The sequence below is a fragment of the Lytechinus variegatus genome, chromosome 4 (genome assembly GCF_018143015.1).
Source record: "Lytechinus variegatus isolate NC3 chromosome 4, Lvar_3.0, whole genome shotgun sequence".
NCBI lineage: Eukaryota > Metazoa > Echinodermata > Echinoidea > Temnopleuroida > Toxopneustidae > Lytechinus > Lytechinus variegatus.
Window position 1 is genome coordinate 1,275,623 of NC_054743.1, and position 23,986 is coordinate 1,299,608.

At 37.1% G+C, this 23,986-nt stretch overlaps 1 protein-coding gene and 1 pseudogene across 1 annotated transcript; one reads left to right on the forward strand and one right to left on the reverse strand.

Moving 5' to 3' along the window:
• Positions 1-1,112: 1,112 nt before the first annotated feature.
• LOC121412401 lies at positions 1,113-5,274 on the forward strand. The gene is made up of 5 exons (XM_041605213.1): positions 1,113-1,300; positions 3,258-3,320; positions 3,813-3,875; positions 4,191-4,256; positions 5,016-5,274. The coding sequence occupies exons 1-5, from the start codon at positions 1,113-1,115 to the stop codon at positions 5,272-5,274; spliced, it is 639 nt and encodes a 212-aa protein (XP_041461147.1).
• A 1,327-nt stretch (positions 5,275-6,601) lies between these two features.
• On the reverse strand, positions 6,602-17,765 carry LOC121412492 (annotated as a pseudogene).
• Positions 17,766-23,986: the final 6,221 nt, after the last annotated feature.

Consider the following 23,986-nt stretch of genomic DNA (forward strand, 5'->3'; position numbering starts at 1 on the left):
AGTGGGCAAGGTCCAAAGTCCATTCTAACCCGCGCACGTGTTTTGTACACACTTTGCACTGCTCTGTACACACTTCGGGCGTGAACTACAAACGCTTTCACACGAGTGTGATATGTGTCCCCGGTCTTCGGTCTTCAGTCTTTGTTTTCCAGACACCCCGAAACTACTAAAAGACAAGCCATTCATCTACGAGGGAAAGGGGAACCCCATATTCATTGATGAAATGCTTCCGAAGGAGATAAGAGACCAGCGAAAGAAGATGTTGCATACCCGACAGAAGCTGAAGAAAGAGCATGGAAATGCCTACTTCAATAATCCGGCTAGGCTGTTTTATCGGGACAAACAAACACAGAAGGAAGAACAGTATAAGAAAGATTCAGAATGTATTGACAGATTCAGCATTGACAGTAAAAAATTTACACAACATTGGTGGAAAAAAACAAGAAAACTTGAAAAAACAATGAAAGTTCTAATATAGTGAATCCTATTAAAAGACAAATGCTGATAAGCATTAAGGCTTATGGCCCGAATTCACAAAGGTGGACTAAAGTTATACCGGGGTTAAATTTAGTCGGGGGTAAGCTAGCACCCGGGTATAAAGTTAGTCCACCGCGCTATTCATAAACGGTGGACTAACTAATCCATGGACTAACTTTATACCCGGGTGCTAAAGTTAGTCCACGGCTGAGTTATACCCGGGGTATAACTTTAGTCCATGGATTAAATCATGAACTGAAGCTAGCATACTATTATAACACTGCACTGAGCATGCTCAGTAGTTAGATGATTGTCTGCTTGTACTGAGCATGGTCAGAAGTGATGTGATGCCAGTTTGCAATGGAGTCTGCAAAAAACAGATCTGCCAACTGGCATCACAGCGAGCGCTCGTATCTTCTCGAGCTCGTGCAGGACCGTGCCCACATCTTTGCTAATAGAGCAAATGACGCTCTAAACAACAAAAGAAAACAAACATTGCTTGGAATGAGGTGTGTTCTGCAATCATTGCAAGATATGGGAACAAGTGGACCACCGGGCAAATAAAGACCAAGTGGAAAAAACTTCGCAGCCAGGCAAAAAAAAAAGAGTATGGCGAGTGGAAGAGACGCTCCCGTATGACGGGAGGAGGGCCAGCTCCAGAGCCTCCTTCATCAGTAATTCTATTAATCAAGGAGATTCACCCAAGTGACTTCATCCAGTTGTCTAACCCATATGACGATGATGCCGTGTTGAATAATGAGGCTGTCACAGCCCTGGAATTTCTAAGCCATGGAGGTCTGACAACAGGCGATGATTGTTTGCAGTAAGTTCATTTTAACAACAGTTTGATGGAGAATTATTCATTATTTTATATCTATAAATAGTTTATCATGTAAAACTGGTACTATTTTTGAAATCCTTACAAATAAGACATCAGAAAAATGCAAAAAAGTCAAAATATGTATATATTTATCAAATCTTGAAATCCCTTTCAACTTTATTTCAAAGAATTTTTATTACCAGCGTTCTCTTGTCGTCTGCGACACCGCGTAACTTCAACTTAGTTCCATACGTAGTAATGTGTGTTTGGAAAAGCCATTTATAGCGCATACTCTACGGACGTGACGGTTCAATATCGAAGTTCATCATCATGTCCATCTGCAAGGGATCGCAGAGTACCCCTTTCTCTTTTCATTTCGGTCTCTAATATACTTTGAATAGCTTGAGACTTTACCCAAAGCCCGAAAGCTTTTCTGTGCAATAAAATGTTTCCACAATTGAACTCCTATCTATCAGAACTTGATAAGAAATGAGCAAAAATACCGGAAAGAAAATCTCTTCGTCGTCCATATCGTCTTGCAAATGACATGCCGGTATTTGTTGTTGTTTACTTTAAATTCCGATTATGAAACGCCAGCAGTATCTGCACATTTTCTTGAAATGCGCAAAATAGTTCATGAAAAAATGTATTAACGAAGCTTTGCCAATTTCATTTCTTATTTCAATAACTTTTGACAAAAATTCAATTTCCAACTGTGTCAACAAAACACAAACCAACAATTCTCCCGTCACCTAATTGAATAATTTGATAATCCATTTTTGAAGCCCGTTCATTCAATTTATTTCATCTATATCTCTTTCCCCCTCTCTCCATCATAAAGCTATAACTCTGACATCTCGCTGTATGGAGTGTCATAAACAAAGAGCACTGGCTGTTCTTTTGCATTTTCTAAATCAATTACACGATGTGGTTCGTGGAAAATGTCAGCATGAGTTGTTCACTTGAACAGAGGCTCTACTGTACACAGGTCACATGCAGAGCCAATAAACTAATATCTTCTCAGTCTACCAATCTTTAATTCCCCCCATACTTCGACAATCAATTACACATAATCCAGCGTGAAAAAAAAATACAATCTCAGCTCACAACATGCACTTCTTGACCGTTTTTTTTTTATAAAAAAGACAAAATATATCAACAAAAACGAGGCCATGTGGATATTCTTACTACCAATAATCAAACAATTATTTTAAGAAAAAATAGTCATGGTTTTCTATTTTTTTTCTAAATCAATTCCGATGATGCATACCATAAAGAAATTTGCCCCCATACCTCTATCCTACCTCTTTCATCGTAGGCCCTTTTTAATTTAAAGCCGAACTTAAAAATGTGCAGATCTATCTTTTTTTATCACAAATCACTTTCTTATATATGTACCGGTATATATGTGAAGAAAAAAGGATTGGGGTGGTTAATTCTTCTTAAGTCCTTTCACACTTCCAAGTTATACAAAAAAGCACGTTATGTTTTATTTTTTTGGCAAACTTTCCTTTGAAAGGCTTTTTTTTGGGGGGGTGTCGAATATCGCCTGGTACATTTTAATAAATGTCATAAAAGAGCTGGTAGTTAGGGCAATTTTTCAAACCATCTAAGCAACATATGAGATTAAGCAAATGCTTTCAATTATTACCTGCTATGAAAAAAAAATCAAGTTGAATGTTTCTCTAAAATTAAAAATGGGCACTTTTTTTTTGGGGGGGGGGGGCAGAGTTCATCTCCACTATTAGTGTTCAATTAATACATTCAAGTAATTTGTAGAACTTCACTTTACCCCCTTCCTCCTAAAACCTATTAAAGGTTGATTTTCTTTTTTTATGAATGTTGATAACCCTATCATACCTTGATAACCCCATCATACTACTTTAGATGACCCACTCCATTAGTAATAGTTTACTAATTCCTTTTCTTTCTCACACACATTTTTTACATTTATATTCAGGCAAGACGAACAGAACAGTCTTCATCCAGCAACAAGTCATGAACCAGTTCTTGCATCAACAAGGTAATTTCTATGTTTTCCTCACCAACACACAAATTTGGAAAGTAAAAGCCCAGTTGCTAAAGCAATATTATCTAACTATCCTACTTCAAAGGTAGCATGTAGCATTGGGGGGAGGGGGATGTCATATTGAATAGCCCCAAGAGAGGTGTTGGTCATGTGTTGAAACCGGCTAAGCCGCATATCAGATTGAGTAAGGGCTTTTAATTATTACTTGCTCTTTAATATAAAATAAAACTTTAATTTGAATAGTGATTTAAAATTCCGAACGGGCACTTTTGTTTTGGCAGAGTTTATCTCCATCATTGATGCACATTCAATACATTCAAGTAATTTGTAGAAACTCACTTTACCCCCTCCCTCCTTACACCTATTAAAGGTGGATTTTCTTTTTTTTATGAATACAACCTTGATAACCTTATTATACTACTTCACATGTCCCGTTCCATTAGTAATATTTTAATAATTCTCTCACACATTTTGACATTTATTCAGGCAAGACGAACAGAACAGTCTCCATCCATCAACAAGTCATAAACCAGTTCTTGCATCAACAAGGTAAGTTCCATGTTTTCCTCACCAACAATACACACATTTGAAAAGTAAATGCCTACGTGCTATACAAAATAAAGTGAATAGTGCATGAAATTATATGTAATCATTTTTTTTACAAATTAATCTCCTTAAGTGCTGCTAACTTAATAAACCTAAGTAATGTTCAGCTTCAGTTTAACTGTTTCCTCCTTGCCCCTAATAAGGGGGGGGGGGGGGGTGATAAGCAACATTTAACACTCTCCTGAATTACTTCAGATCTTACATTCCATTAGTAATATTTGCATAATTCTTCTTTTTCACACATATACATTAATTCAGTCAAGCCAACATGCAGAACAGTTCCCTTCCATCCACAACTCAGAATGGAGACATTGAAACAACAAGGTAAGTTCACTTCTTTTTTATTATTAACAAGATACACATTTGAAAACAGATGGCTCAGTTGGTAGAGAAATCTGGTGTATAAAAGAATCTACTCTAAAAGTGAATCATCTGAGGGGAATATAGGCATTAAAATCACAATTCTCTATTAACATTAATTCAATCCACACACCCATGCTTATAAAACAGTCATGAAAATCAATATTCATGTGTACAGTATAATTCATTTGACATACTGATATATTAAATATAATACTAGATTGTCAGCATTATTCAACATTTACATTTTATAATTTTTTTTATAAAATAATTCTTTTTCCAACTCCTGATGGAACTATATCAATCACACTACCTACATTGTATACCTTGTTTAAATGCCTCTGTTGAACCTGATCCTATAATAAATACCAACACACAGCCTTGAATAGAATTTTTTTTAAAAATCTTACAGTCTCTTAAAGAAGTTAAAAGAAAGATGCTTGCACCATATAAACAAGCGTTACTTGTCCATGAATCTTCATTTTCATGAATTACATAATTTATCACATTGAATGACTTTGGACAACTTCTATATAAATCGCCCGATTGCTAAATAAGTACTTGCACATTTCATTTACGACTTGTTTTCTAGAAAATTTTGAGATCATTTACATTTGCAATATGGGTGTGTAAAGCTCTGAATATAATAATTGCAATTCACATTCAAATGCCTCCATTTATATATTTTTTTATAATAAGTTATGTATTGATGTTCTCTCCTAGGCAAGACACAACTCGAAAGCTTCAACTTCGTGGAGAGAAGAGGCGATCAACCATTACCCACCAACCAAAAACTAGACCCAAACATCCACATACCCATTCAAGTGAGGAGAGACTCGTTGAACTGGCAGAAGAGGAGCACCAGATACGACTTGAATATATGAGGATAGAACATGAGTATAGGATGGAAATCCTTAAAGTTCAAACGAAGACTGAAGAGGTGAAGCTAAAGGCTGCTCTTGCCGCATTTTCCGAGGACTAAATGAAAAATATCCAAACTTCCTTATTTCTATTCTGATGAACTTTTGCATTTTTTTTTTCATTTCTTCAAAACATTTAGTCAAGGCTCAGTCGCCCCCTAAATTGGTGTTAATTATCTTGCCTTTTGGAAAGTATTTAACATACAAGTTCTTTCATCATAATTTTCATGTACCTAAATTATTTATCAGAGAGCAGAAATGTACATAATCCATTTCTTTTAATAAGACATATTTTTATGTGTGTACTTACATATATATATTTATAAATATATATATTAGACCACCAATGGCAATAAAGTTGAATATTTTTTTACAAAACAAATATGTCAATAAATTGGAATTCAGACACTTTGAATGATCTTGTTACTATCATTCTCTTGACTTGGTAACTATGTTAGAGCATGATGGACAATTTTAACAAGAAATCCATTTGAATGCTACAATAATGCCTTTACATACATATGTATATCATAAATATGCTTGAAATTTATTTTTTTTGAAACACAGGGAATGACCTTAAAATTCTTTTGACAGGACTTCGTTTCGACAAAGCAAATATATCACAATCATTTTATTCATCAAAGATATTTCTGAAACAAACGCAAGAGGGAGGATATTAATTCATGAAGTTTCAAACAATGAGAGATGAATTTGAACCAAGTCAGCAGACAATTTTACCATTACTGCATGTAACCAGGTGTACTGGGTGTATCAATGAGACATGTCTACATAAGGAGTCGCTGATGAGGAACATGTAAATGTAGTTTGCATGAGAAGGGGCTTCCACACTGGGTATGCAGAGTTGTAAAGTAGAGTTGTTTGGGAAAACTATTTGGTGTGCAAATCACAAATGACAGAATTCTGTCATCTTTTCAATCATTTTGGACTTTTAAAACTGGAAGTATTTACTTTAAAACTTTTTTTTGTATTTTCATTTGACACATGAAAAATGATATGTATTGCACAAGTTTAACTTTGGGGAAATAAATTGGTATCTTAAAAAGGTCTCTACATGTATGACAAGGAGTTCCTTAAATTTAATATTTTTTTAAATGCATCATGAATAGCACTATCAGAGAATTGAAAAGCAACTTTCAATTAATGACAATGATGCCAATTTAAAAAATGAGGCTGTGACAGCGTAATCCTTGAATTCAAATTGTAAAAGGTAATATTTTTCATGCTCCAAAGTGCACGTAAAAGAGCGACATGGTCTCAAGAAACAATGTCCATAATACGGTAGTAAAAACGATTGTATGCGTACTACCTAACACTCTGAATGCCCAGTGTAAAAGCCCTGTAATGCTTGAAAATAACAAATACCTTATCAGCATCTCAATTCAAGGATTTCCTCTGAGTGGACTGGAAGAACAGCTGGTACCAGAGAAGATGGTTCTGAGTGGCTACTTGGGTTAGTTGGAAAAATGGTCCTCAATGATTTGCTCTCTCCTGAGCCTGCAGAGACAGCGTCATGTAGGCCAGGAGGAAGGTGGACAAGTGGAGGCATTTCCTCTGGCTCAGGTCCTGGAATATCTACCTCGTTATGGTCGAGGGAGATGTTCCACAGGACCGAGCAAGCCACTATTATTGTGAAAGTAGTATCCACCTTCACGCGCAAATCATTGAGGCACGGGAACCTCCTCTTCCAACGGCCAAAGGTGCGCTCGATAACGCAACGTCCTCTTTTGTGGGCGCTATTGTAGCGCACCTGTGGCCGTCCAAGAGGATTAAGGAGGGGAGTCAACAGAAAGGGGAGGCAGGGGTACCTGCAATAGAAAAATTAAGAAAGAAGCATTAGAATTGCGATTCAAATCTATAATTAGATACATCGAAATCCTTTTCATGGTTGATACTTCATTTCATCTTCTAGGCTTGCATTACTTTGAATTCAAGACTGGTGAATCTTAATCCTAACCACACCGGTCTTACAGTGTTTTATGTGACTGTGGGGTTGAATCAACCAACACCGTGAAAATTGGCATGATAACAGTGTGGGATGTGATGTAAAGGCTGTATGATAATTTTTTTCAAAATAAAGATTTTTTTCATAAGGCTTTATCATGCTTATTTATGCGTTAATCATACTTTTTGCTCTAATTCACTAAAAAAGTTCCTAGAATGCTAATTTTGGGTGTTAATATTTTTCAAATACCATTGCTATCACAAATGGGAAAATTTATTGTTTGAAAATGAATGAGGACAGGAAAAATACTCAAATCTTTTATACAAGACAAGAGCGATTTAGTGTCTCGCCCACGTGGGAAAAAGACCAGAAATAGTGATTTGCGAGGACACGCAACAGAATGGTATCGAAACTTCATTGTGAAATGACTGGGATGATAACACTTGTCATAAGAGCCTTGCACATAAACTTTAATGTTGACCTGAAAATGACCTTCGACCTTACCATGTGACCTCCGACTGCAGCATAACATGCAGTTCCCCCAAGTCCATCTACCATCCAAGTTTGGTTGAAAAGTGACTTACGGTTGCAAAGTAAGGTGTCATAAGAGAGTCTTGCATGTAAACTTTAACGTTGACCTGAAAATGACCTTACCATGTGACCTCCAACTGCAGCATAACATGCAGGTCCCCCAATTCCATCTACCATCCAAGTTTGGTTGAAAAACGACTTACGGATGTGGAGTTATGTGTCATTAGGTTTGTGACGGATGGACGGACGACAGACGACGGACGGACGAGATTTGGATCCCTAAGTCTCGCCTTCACCTCTGGTGGGCGAGACAAAAATGAGAAAACGCAATTTACATTGCCATCACAAGAACGAAAACAAGATGGGCGGACAGCACAGAAACCAAATTCCTCACTTTTAATCTATCAAATGTTTATATCCCTTTTGCTCAAAAGAACTTCACATACATGTACATTCATGAGGTAAGTTTACACCCATATAATACATTAATTCATTCTCACAATTAAAAAGTAGCACATCAATGATGTGGAGCTCATCTGGCATCTCGCAAAGAAATTTAACATTTCAGCTTTGTTGACACTGTAGTGAATTATATTGGTGACATAAATTGTGGAAACAGAATTTAAATTGATGAAGAAGTGACAGAGAAGAACCTTTTTTTGTAATTCATATATTAATTTCTTATAAATAACATAAATAATTTCCAAGTCAAAATGTGATTCTTAAGAAAAATACAGGTGTATGTATAAATTAGTATATTTAATGTTTTTCAAAATTCTGTGTAGAAATTTTGTATCCCCACCTTGAGCTATCAAACATGTGTATAAAGCAAACAGAATTGCAATTGGACTTGAAATGAAGAAGCATTTTGAAATTGTGGACGGCCGACACGCCACGGCATAAGCTCATCTGGCAATCTCCCTCTAATGAAAATTATCTTGTAAAAATAATTGACATACCCACTATCCCCAAGTAGCCCATTCAGAGAAAATCCGTGTATCGTGGGTGCTGCCGGGCCATCTGGCAACGATATTTGTTATTTTTCCAGCTACATCACATACAACCTAAATGTTGTGAAAGGATAAATATCCATTAAAAAAAATCTACCATCATAACCTATAATTTCATTTAAACTCAATCTAGAAATTGACGTTTCATAGAAAATGTATACAGCAAACACATGAAATCTGTTTTGAAATGTAGAATTCAATGAACTTCTACAAGAAAAGCACATGTGTGAGAGAAATACAGATTTTCTGATTAACCAGTAAATCAGAAAATCACTATCCCTATGTATCAAGCAATATGTTCTTTAGGGAAAACGTTTCTCAACTATTTTTAATTTCCACATAGGTGTTACATGTATCTGTAACTATTGTTATATATAAGAATAATAGTAGAAGAATTTTAAAAGCAATTACATTTATCTATTAGTTATTTCCCTTTAAGGATAGCCAAGAATTGTAAAGAACATTCTGGAATGTCTTTTTATTATGCAGGCCTTGCCTATTTAAAAGGCCAAGGAGTTGTATTGTTATTTCTGAATAGAGATTAGGAACAATAGGCTTAGCTATGTTATTGACACACTGTTGATTTCAATGAGGTCATTCAAGAGTCTTCTGGATTTTTGACTGCTCCATTATAGGAGAATGTTCTTTTGGAAGAAGGTGTTAGAACCTTCTATGGTGGTGACATTTTTTAGAAGCTTCTAGATTAGTTGAAACTTAGTATATATAGCTGCAGTTTCTATCATCACATCATCACATCATCACATCATATTAGATCACACCATCACATCATATGAGAGCAGGAGATCACATCACATCATATGAGATCACTTCACCAGATCAGATCAGAGCAGTTTATGCATCAATGAACTGTTTGCAGTTATTTTGAGAGAGAAATTATCAGTTCTCATCGAGATCATCAACATCATCAACCTGTTCAATGAACACGCTTCAACCCATGGATTGCTGAAATTGACTGTTAATCATCATCAACATCGTCTTCACGGACATTTCAACTCGTTGCAGTGACTCTTATTATTCATCGGACTTCAACATCAGTTTCATCATCGCCATCATTGTGAATTTTCGCCAGTCAACTGGGATTTTTATCATTTGGATTATTACTTGGATATAGTATCATCACTTCGGGATTTTACATCGGACACTTCAAGAGATTTATGTAAGATCATTATTTGTTTTATTTATGTATAATTATTTCCTGTAATAATAAAAAAAGGAAAAATTTAAACTTTATATTTAAAAATCTTCTTTGTTATTTGTTGCAGTATCGTAACAAATAATTTTGGGGGCTTGTCCGGGAGACGAAAAACCAAATTTGTACAAGCCAATTTGAAACTAAAAACCAGTTGTCCGGGAAACGGAAACCAAATTTGTACAAGCCAGTTTGAAACTAAAAACAGTTTTTCCTGGAAACGAAAACCAATTTGAGACGAAAGTCAATTTGAAACAAAAGCCAAGTTGAATTGGAAACAATATACTGTACTGTGTTATTACGTGCTTGTATTTGTGTATATTCACTATGGCTACATTTGATGTTGAAGAATTTCTTGCAATGACAGAATTGTCATATGATCATTTGAAGTCACTGAAGAAAGATGATTTGATAACAGTTTGTGATCATTTGGGTGTATCTCTAGCCCCAGGTTTAAAGAAGGCAGAGATAATTGACTTGTTAGCTAGTCACATGAAGCTTACAGAGGAGTCTGAAATTTCTGTTACTGTTTCAGTATGTTTCAGATGCTCAGATTCAACTTGCAAAGTTTGAAATGGAAATGAAAATGAAAGAGAATGTCGAGAAAGAGAAAATCAAAGAAAACCTTGAAAAGGAAAGAATCAGAGAAAACCTTGAAATGGAGAAAATGAGATTGGAGTACCAGTTAAAGTTGAAAGAAATGGAGTTAGCTCATGCAAATACTAACTCTGTTAAAGATAAACCTCCCCAAGGCTTTGATGTGGCGGAAAATATTCGCCTTGTGCCAAAATTTGATGAAGAGGGAGTTGATACATATTTTGTGTCATTTGAAAAAGTGGCCAAGAGACTGAATTGGCCCGAGGAATACTGGACTCTTCTCCTTCAAAGTGTTTTTGTTGGAAAGGCTGCAAAAGTCTATTCTTCGCTCTCTGAAATGCAATCATGTGACTATGCTACAGTAAAAGAAACAATTCTCAATGCATATGAGTTAGTACCAGAAGCGTACAGACATAAATTTAGGAACATGCAAAGACAATCAGGCCAGACGTATGTTGAATTTGCTAGGGAACAAGAAATGATGTTCGATAAGTGGTACAGATCACTGAAAGTTGACAAAGATTTTGTTCACCTTAGGGAAGTTGTCCTCCTAGAAGAATTCAAAAAGAGTCTTCCTTTTGGCATTAAATCTCACTTAGATGACCATAGAGTTACTGAAGTCAGTAAAGCAGCCATAGTAGCTGATGAATTTGAGGTCACACATAAAGGTAGTGGAGATAGGCCTCCTTTCAAGAATTATTGGAAAAAGAAAGGTAAAGGGTCATTTGAATCCCACAATAAACCTAGTGAGGGAAAATATGCAAGCAAGGACAAAGACGCTAACAAGAATCAGGCTAGTGGGGGCACAGAATCAACCAAAAGGTCTGAGAGTCGTAGTTCCAAAATTTGTACTCATTGTCATAAATCGGGACATTTGAAAGAATCATGTTGGAAATTGGTTGGAATGCCAACCAAAACTAAGAAAGACATGGGTTTTGTCAAGCAAACAAGTGTTCCCTCGATGGAGTTTGTTCCATTAGAGCCCAATCAAGATGTTGAGAGTGTTTCTCTAGTATTTGCTGATAAAGTCAAGAAGGTTGATGAAACTTTTAGAAGTTTTTTGCATGATGGTGAAGTATCCCCTTGTTCGACTGGTGCTGCTGGTAGGTCAGTGGTGATCCTTAGGGATACAGGGGCTGCACAGTCCCTGATGGTGCCAGGGGATTCGGCTCTTCCTCAGGAGAGTTCAGAGAATGCCAACGTCTTAGTTCAAGGTATTGGCCCAAATTTCATGTCGGTTCCTTTGCATAAGGTCGACTTAAAGTGTGACCTAGTTAGTGGTCCTGTGACTGTTGGTGTCGTTCCAGAATTACCCATGAAAGGTGTTGATTTCTTGTTAGGTAACGACTTGGCTGGAGATAAAGTTGTTGCATCTCCAGTGGTTTCGGAAAAGCCCGTTGAGGTAGCTGAAACTGAATTGTTGCAGGAAGATTTTCCAGGGATTTTCCCGGATTGTGTTGTTACTAGGTCTCAGACTCGTAGAGCTGAAAAAGATGATGCGGAATCTGCTGATGTAGAGGAGAGTACTGATGTCTGGTTAGCTGAAACCTTTTTCAAGGATTTGAATGGGGATAGTGTTGAAGGCTCTGTTGCTAACAATGGTAGTTTGTTTAGTAAATCCTCCCTTGTACAGGCACAACAGGCAGACCCAGAATTAAAAAGCTTGTCACAAAAAGCATGTTCTGAGGCTGAGGCTGATAAAGTTCCTGAGTGCTTTTTTGTCAAAGATGACATTTTGATGAGGAAGTGGAGACCTCCCCGGAGACCAGCTGATGAAGATTGGTGTATAATTCACCAGGTTGTAATTCCTCCTTGTTACCGCACAGATATTCTGAAAATGGCTCATGAGTTACCTATGGCAGGTCATGTCGGTATTCGGAAGACAGAAGATAGAATTATGAGGCATTTCTATTGGCTTAAGATGCACAAAGATGTTGTGCATTTCTGTAAGACATGTCACACATGTCAGATTATTGGTAAGGCACAGCCTTCTATCAAGCCTGCTCCATTGATACCAATTACTGCATTTGATGAACCTTTTACTAAGGTTCTTGTTGATTGTGTCGGACCCTTACCCAGAACGAGGTCGGGTCACAGATTTCTCCTGACGATTATGGACTTGTCTACACGGTTTCCAGAGGCGATACCTTTGAGGAGTATCACTGCGAAGACAGTGGTGCAGGCGTTAGTGCAGTTTTTCACTAGGTACGGTCTGCCGAAGGAAATTCAATCTGATCAAGGGTCGAATTTCATGTCAGGAATATTTCAGCAAGTTATGAAGGAGTTGGGAATAAAGCAGATCAAGTCCTCTGCTTATCACCCACAGTCCCAAGGAGCGTTAGAACGCTATCATCAGACTTTGAAGACCATGATTAGGGCTTATTGTGAAGACTATCCCGATGACTGGGATAAAGGGATCTCATTCCTACTGTTTGCAACCAGGGATTCCCCGAATGAGTCCACAGGTTTCAGTCCATTTGAATTGGTCTATGGTCATGAGGTTAGGGGTCCTCTAAAGCTTATCAAAGAGAGGTTTATGGTTCAGAATGATGATGTAAACCTTCTAGACTATGTGTCAAAGTTTAGAGAAAGGCTCTCAAAAGCTTGTGATGTGGCTAAGGAACACTTGAAAGAGTCGCAGTGAAAATGAAAGCTCAAGCTGACAAAAATGCAAAAGAGCGAAGTTTCAAGCCTGGAGACAAAGTGTTAGTGTTGTTGCCTTTGCAAGGTGAGCCCTTGAAAGCTAGGTTTAGTGGTCCCTACATAGTCAAAAAGAAATTGAATGATGTCAACTATGTGATCAGTACCCCTGATCGAAGAAAGTCTCAAAGAGTTTGTCATGTAAACATGTTAAAAGAATACTTTGAGCGAGAGGCTAGTCAGCCAATAGGTACAACACAGGTCAAAGAAGAAGAAAAACATGTAAAATGTTCATGAAGAAGAATGCTATGAAAAGACAGATAATGAATTGTCTTATACAGATGTATCTAAGAACGAACCATGTGGTGTAAAGTTATCTAACTCAGAGATGTTAGGAAATATGGATGAGGCATTAAAACACCTGCCTGAAGATCAGAGAAATGACATATCTGGCCTGTTAAGAGAATATGAAAATGTGTGTAAAGACAAACCAGGTCGTACACCTTTAACTGTACATGATGTAGACGTAGGTGATGTAAGACCTATCAAACAGAATCCTTATAGGCTCAATCCAAGCAAGTTGGAAATGGTGAATAAGGAAATACAGTTTATGTTAGATAATGACATAATCGAACCGAGTCAGAGTAGTTGGAGTTCCCCCATTGTAATGGTTCCAAAGCCAGACGGCTCTCAGAGATTTTGCATTGATTACCGAAAGGTAAATGCAGTAACTAAGACTGACTCGTATCCAATTCATAGGTTAGAAGATTGTATTGATAGGGTTGGAAATTCTGCCTATATCACAAAGATAGACTTGCTTAAAGGATATTGGCAAGTGCCACTGACTGACCGAGCCAAAGAGATATCAGCCTTTGTCACACCTGAAGGCTTGTTTCAATGCAAAGTCATGCCTTTTGGAATGAAAAATGCACCAGCAACCTTCCAAAGGTTGACAAATCAAGTGATTGCCGGACTTGACAATTGTGTCGTATACATAGACGACATCCTAGTATACAGTGATACTTGGAATGATCATCTGAATCATTTGCGAGCACTGTTTGACAGGCTGGACAAAGCCAATCTAGTAGTGAATCTGATGAAAAGTGAATTTGCCAAGGCAAAGGTCACATATCTTGGTCATGTGGTTGGTCAAGGGCAAGTGCTACCAAGAGAAGCCAAGATACAAGCTATCTTAGACTTCCCAATTCCCACGACTAAGAAAGAATTGCTCAGATTCTTAGGTATGAGTGGCTTCTACAGGAAATTTGTTCCAAATTTCAGTACAGTGGTTAGTCCTCTGACAAACCTGCTGAAGGCAAAAGTGAAGTATGTTTGGTCTGACGAATGTCAAAGATCATTTGAGAAATTAAAGGCCATTTTGGTGAATGAGCCTATTTTGGCAGCTCCAAACTTCACAAAGCCATTCAAAGTAGCAATTGATGCATGTGATGTTGGAGTAGGAGCAGTATTGCTCCAAGAAGATGAAAAAGGCATCGAAAAACCAGTGTGCTACTTCTCTAAGAAACTCAATAGATTTCAGAAGAAGTACTCAACTATTGAAAAAGAGGCCCTGAGTCTCGTACTAGCCCTTCAGCAGTTTGAGGTGTATCTAACCAATGGAGAGATTACAGTCTATACAGATCACAATCCTCTTGTGTTTTTGGAGAAATTCAAAACAAAGAATCAAAGACTGTATAGATGGAGCCTAATGCTCCAACCATTCCCTTTGAAAATTATACACATAAAGGGAAAGAATAATGTAATTGCTGATGCTCTATCAAGAGTATAAAAAGTGAAATTATTCATGATTTTGACCAAGTGTGTCATTGGAAGAAAACATTTTTGATGTTCATTTATTTTAACATGTTCATTAAGTACTATATCTTTGTACACGATAACTGTAAATGATTTATCAAGATGACTTTGAACAGTTAAAAGAAAAAAGTAATCTTAAAGAAACCTTTACTACGGTAAAGCTTTCTTTTCCCCGGTGGGGGAGGTGTTATATATAAGAATAATTGTAGAAGAATTTTAAAAGCAATTACATTCATCTATTAGTTATTTCCCTTTAAGGATAGCCAAGAATTGTAAAGAACATTCTGGAATGTCTTTTTATTATGCAGGCCTTGCCTATTTAAAAGGCCAAGGAGTTGTATTGTTATTTCTGAATAGAGATTAGGAACAATAGGCTTAGCTATGTTATTGACACACTGTTGATTTCAATGAGGTCATTCAAGAGTCTTCTGGATTTTTGACTGCTCCATTATAGGAGAATGTTCTTTTGGAAGAAGGTGTTAGAACCTTCTATGGTGGTGACATTTTTTAGAAGCTTCTAGATTAGTTGAAACTTAGTATATATAGCTGCAGTTTCTATCATCACATCATCACATCATATTAGATCACACCATCACATCATATGAGAGCAGGAGATCACATCACATCATATGAGATCACTTCACCAGATCAGATCAGAGCAGTTTATGCATCAATGAACTGTTTGCAGTTATTTTGAGAGAGAAATTATCAGTTCTCATCGAGATCATCAACATCATCAACCTGTTCAATGAACACGCTTCAACCCATGGATTGCTGAAATTGACTGTTAATCATCATCAACATCGTCTTCACGGACATTTCAACTCGTTGCAGTGACTCTTATTATTCATCGGACTTCAACATCAGTTTCATCATCGCCATCATTGTGAATTTTCGCCAGTCAACTGGGATTTTTATCATTTGGATTATTACTTGGATATAGTATCATCACTTCGGGATTTTACATCGGACACTTCAAGAGATTTATGTAAGATCATTATTTGTTTTATTTATGTATAATTATTTCCTGTAATAATAAAATAAAGGAAAAATTTAAACTTTATATTTAAAAATCTTCTTTGTTATTTGTTGCAGTATCGTAACACTATCTTTAAGCAGTTATGTATTGAGGGCAATAACTTCCATGAGAGAAGAAAATGAGATAGACAATAGTATTATGTCTTTTTTTGGTCATTATCAAATTCCTCCTGAGTCCAGTATCAATCAGTTCAATTTCAAATTGAAAACAGTGTAGTGTAATACTAACCTGTACATTTACAGAGTACCTGTTCTTCCTGTTTAGGAAGTACAGGGCTTGTTCCCCACCAGGACTCCTGATGTAGACATGGGTCCCATCGATAGCACCGATGACTCCTGGAAACCCGCAGTAATCATAAAATTGTCGCTGGGTGGTTTCAATTTCAACTCTTGTCGTCGGAAACTTCATGAACTGTCTCTTCCTCCTTGCGATTTCCTCAGAAACATCTTTGATGATTCTGCACACGGATGACTGTGATACAGTTGCTTCGTCTGCATGCATCTTCTGAAAGATGCCTGCAATTATGAATAAGTGATATTAAGTAATGGGTTTGATATGGAAGCCAGTCATGATTAAATAATCCCTAATCCTTGATCCTTACATTATTCTGAATCAGACACCCTCTTACAAACCTAACCCTAGCAATATATCCTCAGAAGGATGAAGAACGAAGCATATTTTGCAAGAGCATATGTCGTGTCATCATGCAGCAGATTTATTTCTCAGATGAATAATAATAATATGGACCATTTACATAGCGCAGTTAAATACCATACTGCGCTTTACAATTGGTACCATAATTATTGACCCTGCAGTATCTGATCCACCATACAGACGCTCAAGCATTCAAGGAATTCATTCCTTCCAGGTACCCATTCACCTCACCTAGGTTGTTGAGTGCAGTACATTGGTAAATTTCTTGTAGACGGAAAAATGCCTAGGTTGAGAATCGAACACAAGTCTCTCAGATTTAAAGACAAGTGTCCTAACCACTAGACCATGATGCCCCCCCCCAAAAAAAAAAAAACATGTTTCGGCAATGATGATCATAAACATTTATTTATTGGTGTATATAATAGACATAAAAATTGATCAGCTGCACATGGTGAAAGGGTCAATATACAAGAATTTATGAAGTATAATATAACAAGGCAAATGAGCAAAAACGTATTAACAGTGTTATGTATCAAAAGTCTACTTAAAAAGATATGATTATCGCATATTATCATTAATACAAGATTGATGGAGGTAAGCTCATGGAAAGAGACAGAGAGAGATGGAGAAAAAGAGACAGAGGGTGTAACGGGACTTAAAATAGAAAGAGAAATTTGAGTGAGGTAGAAAGAAAAAGAGAAAGTGGTGAAGAAGAGGATAATGACATGAAGGACAAAACAATTAAGAGACAAAATATTGTAAATTATGATTGAAAATACATAAGGATTTAATCAGCATTCAGCAGTCTAGTCAATTTTACATTCCTGGAAGAAAGCATGAATGACTGGAGAAATTTGAAAGCACATTCATCTAAGTGATGTAACCCCCCCCCCTCCCCTGTTTTATAGTTAGAGGGCACATGCAAACTTCCAAAACTCAAGGGATCTTGATAACAGGAAAAAGGATTAACTCACCAACAGCATAGAAACGAAGTCCAGTCAAAACCTGTAACATGACAGGCAATGGGTCATTCCTGTCTGTCTCTCTAGATCCCCTTCGAGCATATTGATGATATACATCGCAGTTTCTTTGGAGAAGCGGTACCTTTCTCTGAAAGGTTCATCCTCGTAGCATTTAAATGGATTCTTCCTGTCCTTAATCCACGCTCCGGTCTTCCTATGTGTTGCTGAATCTGCAAGAAAGTTGAAGTTGGAAGATTGTGTTGAAGAGTCAACATGAATGGGTAGTTTACTCTTTAAAGGTATATTGTGTCATTGGTTTATTTCAAAACTTTCTTTTTCATTTAACTCTTGCCTTTCCACAATATTCATAAACAAGTTCTGAGTCCATACAATGTATTGTATTGGTCAAAAAGAACTGTTTTTATTCTTTAAAACATATATTAAGATGAGAAGTTTTGCAGAGTGTGCTTTCTTTAGATGTATTTTTTAGAACTGACATAAAATTGAAGAGTGACACCTTCAGACCAAATGACATCAATATTTGCTCATGAATATTCATGTCTTTCGCCTCTGCGCGAGTGCCGATCTCAAGTGCCAATGCACGGTACGAGCGCATACCGCGGAGTCGAGTGAGTTTCTTTCCGGGTTTCTCCTGCGACTTTTTCTTGCATTTCCACAGTAGAAAGCGTGTACATTCGTGCAGTCCCTCGTGGATATATACATGCAAATAGAAATAAGTCGTTTGAAGCTCCTTGGAAACAACCAAGGAGCTATTTGAAATGACTATCGTAATAATTGTGATGGGTTGTGATGTAATGCATGTTATTTTACATCTGGATATCTGGGCAGAGAATCATGTGCCGAGATGGAGAGAGAAAGAAAGGGGGGGGGGGGAGTGATCTCCGATGAAAACAAGGTCTGACGGTTTTTACCTTGCTTTCATCTGTATTTTTTATTTGTTTCCCATTCACTGAATTGTTATCATTTTCTTCAGGTTCTTTATTTTTATTTGTTCATCATTGTTTAAATAATAGGTCTATGCTACATTTTTTAAAGGAAAAAATAGAAATCAATTTCTATTGAACTAGTTTGGCCGCCAAATTCGTTATTTTGCTTTGTGTGACCTATATGCCGATTACATGTATACGATCTCTCTCCACCACTGCCTCAACGTACATGTATTTGTCAATTAAATTGGACAAATACCGCCTGGCCTAGTGTGTGTTTTTTTTAATACCCAGGGGTGGATCCAGGTTTCAATGATAAGGAGGGAGGCCGCGGAGGGGGGGGGGGGGACTGAAAAAAAATTTGCTCGGTCAATCGACAGCTCAAAGTTATTTTTTTAATCTATATATAGTTGCTCATAAGCCCTCTAAAACAAGCGAGTGTGAGGTAAAATTTTCGGAAATTGTGTATTGTGTCCTGAAAATTGACCTGACCAATTATTATCGTTAACAAGGTGATCACTGACAGAACCAACACGGGCCGGCTGTGCCCCACCCCCCTCCAGAGATACAATCAATCTACCGTTATAATTATTTTTTTTGCTTGTCAAATTTTCCTTGGGAAAATGTGCCCCCCCCCTTGGAAAATCCTACATCTGCCTCTGAAGATAATTATAATAAAACAAAATAATCACAACGATACGTAGGGCCTATGGTGCACTGGGTAGCCACTTCAGTTCAGTAAACTCTTTTCCCAGTGGGCCATGCTAAATAGTTTTTTCCCGTCCAATTTCATCAAAATTTCAACCGATATAATGATGTAATAGTTAAATTTGAAACTAATTTGAATGGCCTATGAGATCATCATTTAAATAGCCAAATACTTTATTCAATTTAATTTACTTGGCACGCGATCTCACGCTTATCTCATTTAAACAAGTATAAAGAACGATTAAATTAAATTGCTAAAGAAGTTTTTTTCAAATTCGCCCCGACACCCTCCTTACAAACGTTTAGGAATTCAAAATCATTTATAGAATACGGACAGTGTTTTCGTCACTTTCTTGTTTACTTCTTTTGAATGATTATGGAAATGGATTTTACTTCTAAATTGGATGTTTACAATTTTACTAAAATGTTCTATCCATCGAACAAACCATCATCGGAACAATCCGGTTTTGTTCCACTTTCATAACTATCATAACTATAGACTGTGGTCAATACCATGTTTCCCATCCCTTCAAAACCGATACAAAAAAATAAAAAAAGAACAAGATGATGAATACAAAAATACCTACCATTGGTATAGGTCATCCGCCCACTCACTGGCGGATCCAGGGGGGACAGCCTGCCCGTGCCCCCCCCCCTTGAGAGCCACATTTTTTTTGCTCGTCAAATTCCTAGGGAAAATGTGCCTTTCCCTTTCGGGAAATCCTGGGTCCGCCCCTGCACCCACTCATTAATCACTAAAAGAATAACCGTTTAAAATCATATCCTATAAATGCTACATGAATTACGTCTTTATCAAACATAATGGAATAAAATTATTCTAAGTGAAAAGGTCAGTAAAAGGTAGTGTAAGGTTTAAAATAAAATGTATAACTTACAAAAATAAACACAGGAACATGTTACCTGAATTTGGACGCTTAGAGTGCAAATATGTGTGCCGATAAATGAAATTAAAAAATGGTATTTTAGGCGAAATTAAACGATCAGTTTGTCGTCGTGAAATTAAATGACAACTTTGGCCATTAATTTGAACGAATTTTCCTCTAAATTGGATTCATACAAAACTTCAAAGGAATGATATAGAACAGAATTGAATGATGGATACATGAAAATGAACCATGTGTGCAGAGGGTTGACAAAATATTTCGAATTTGAACGTCCTTTCATTAATTCAAATGAAACTTTTATCAAATTGGACGGGAAATCCTATATTGCTCAAGCATTTGAATTAGTACAGACCTATATTCAGTTCCCTTGTTCGTGTTACTAAAGCCTGTTTTTTTTTACATTGATCAGCTGATATTTCTTTAATTTGGTATGAATTATACCTTGTTATTGTAATTGCTATTTAATTATGTTTTATTTTATATACAAGGACTATAAGATTAAAAAACAGTGATTACAACTCTGATCTTGTCAACCTGTTTAAATATGATTGAATGAATAAACAAATTAATAATAAATATTCCATACGAACATAAAGCGCGGGATGAATTGTTTTATATAATAACATATGATCCCCCCCCCCCGTCTGATTTCCCCTCACCTTATTTTATTCATTGTTCCTCCTCTTATATTTTTGTCTTCTCCCCCCCTCTGCTTTCCATTCTATTACATGTTTCCCTTCCCTTTCTTTTCTCCTATTATGCGCCACCAATAGGGGAGGGGGGGCATCCCGTTAGCCTCCTGGGTCCGCATATGATACCGGCACGTCAGGCCTGTATGTTTTAAGCAGTTGATGTTTATGTAACATCAATTCCCCCCCGAAAGTTTCGCTTTGTATTTTTCTTTTCAACTTGTTATGGTAGTACATGCATGAGCGGAAATAGTAGGGGGACATAATATCAAATGTCCCCCTACTATTTTGGGTCTTTCGTGATGCTAAAATGTGAATAAAACGGGCGTTTTCGGACGAGATTACCTTTATTTTTTTTGCTTGTCAAATATATTTTTGTCGAAATGACCTTAAACTTTAGGTATGTAATAGCATTTTTTTTTTCTTGTCAAATTTTCCAGACCCCTGTCCCCCCTACCTTTTGGGAGAGATTTCCGCCCCTGAGTACATGTATATACTAAACAGTTATCACGTTTGACTTTGTCCAACTTTGTGACCAAAATTTTATTACGGTTTTCTCAGAGAAATTGATAATGACGTCTCCTAGGTGCCCTCCCCCTTCACCCCACTCCTCCTTGGTCCTCTGGGCTTGGAGAATAAAATTACGTACGTATCATGGACAGAGATATATATATTCGAGGAGTTATTTTTTTGGGGGGAGGGGTCTTCTATTTCTTTGTTATTCCGAAGTTCCGATGATGGTGCAGCGAATGTGCTCTATGCAAAATCACATTTTGGCACGACTTCTCTGCACTTGGCATGTCAACGGACAAAAACAAAATAAACGCAAACGTGTTATGGATCGAAATGGTAAAAAATATATATTTAAAAAAGACATTGTTATCAAATGCAGTCAAACAAACATTCATTTTTAGTGCATGCATTGTGCAAAATTTTGAGCTCGCGATTGTCGCTCACATTTTTCAAGAATGCTCGTTTGACAATAATTTGCGCGGAAAATGTTTCCAAACCATTCGCTTGCTACGCTCGCTCCCGGAAAATTAAATAAAATAAAAAAAAAGCCTGATTACATATTTTATAAATCAGAAAAGACTTCAAAAAGGCTTTAATGCTGAACTTAATTACTGTAAACGTGCAACTACTATAACGCAAATGATCACATGGTGAAAATTTCACTTTGCATAAAAAATACATATAAGTGCCCTTTTTTGCCCCCCCCCCAAAGAAAATACGTTCCACTGCCCCTGACTAGCACCAAGCGCACTCGCTTGTATTTTTTTTTATCGTCATTCCCCCTCTCAAAGAAAAAAACTAACTTTTTGCCCTTTATTTAGCCTGCAATGGAAATAGCAGGAAATTTTATTCAAAACGCGAGCATATCAAACAGGATGCAAATGGAGGTCACTATTTATACGGTTTGGATTCTTGTTCGCCTAGAAAATGTAAAATATTTCAAGACTTCTTATATTTTCATTAAATCTTTGTCTTTATTTCTCTATATCTGTAGCTTTGCCATGCGCACATTCGGGGTCCTCAGGGCACGCCCCCCCCCCCCCCCCCCTCAGTAGGCGAATATGGGGCGCTAAAAATAGGAAGAAAAGAAGGAAAAGGGGGAAAGACAAAGAGGAGGAAAACAAAAGAAGGAAAGGGGAGCGCCGAATTGATGTTCGCCCTAAGGAGGGGGGCGCCGGATTGATAATCGACCCATAGGGGCATCGACTTTATGTCCGACCCAGGGAGGGGCCAAATTGATGTTTTGCTTAGGGTCGTCGAATTGATGTTCGACCTAGGTGGTGCCAAATTGATGTTCAACCTAGGTGGGGAGGGGGTGAATTGATTTTTTACCTCGAGGCGCGGTATAGATGTTCGACATTGCTTGCATCAAATACACATTCTGTTCATGATTACCAAAAGTGCATAGAAAGTCCTCATTTTAGATCAGAATACCAAAAAAAAATCATCCCACTCTTCGCGCTCACATTGTAGTTTAGTAAGGTGACTATCCTGCTCGCATTACATGATTTGTTAGATACCCATCCTGTTTATGATTACCCAATAGTGCTCATAGATTTTTCCACATTTTGGGTGAGAATATCAAATGTTTTCAGCTCACGTTTCGCGCTCACATGAATAATAATTGTTAAGATAATATATTATACCCATCATGTTCACGGTTGCAAAAAAGGCTCAGAATATTCGATCGGAAAAGAGATGAAATATCCCCTGCCCATAATGTTAGTATGGTCTACCACTCTGATGAGAAGTTGAAGTAAATTGAAACCCCAAAATGCTTAAAATTCTATGCTTTCTGGTCACATTTTTTTTCAAAAGGTGGTTACAACATATTCATGGATCTTTTTTTCATAAACACATTAAACAAGTGGTCTTCAATGCCCTTTTCACGTGATTATGAAATACGATAATTCAAACTGCATTTTTACGGCACCTATGATTCCCTGGCTGGGCGGGTCGGGGTGCCATTTTACAAAAAGTTCAGAGGGGCACCAAAGTAGGCTCAATCCATACGCGCATGTCCGTTGGGCATCGTTTCCAACATTGTATCTCCTTATATACCGGCGTGATAATAGGCGCTAAGTCCATGGATCGGATCGGTTTACTTCTATTTCGTCTGATGCCAAATTGTCCAATTGCCAACTCGCCTATCATTTGGTCTACCATCAGTTCATTCACTAACCACTTGGCCTATGTAAGTACATGCCATTCCTTCTAATAACCAGTTGATCCAGTTGGATATATATCGGTTCAGCCTTTCTCATTATTTTACTGCATAGCGAATTACAAAATGTCCTATCCTCGTTTCTGCTAACTGCACAAAATATTATTTAATAAATATAGTTTTATTATTATCATGCAATGAAATTTATATTGTTTTACACGCTGAGTCGTCTGACCACTTGACTACCTTTTCCAATGATATTCAGATGAAATCAGTGGCGTTCAAACTAAAGCTTAGGGTTGTATGGATTCCCAAATTTGTCACGGTCCCCCCCCCCCAAAAAAAAGGGAAAGAGAGAAGGGAAACTATTATCTGAATACCGGGTCTGAATATCATGTCAAAATCTTTCATAGATTAAAAAAAATCA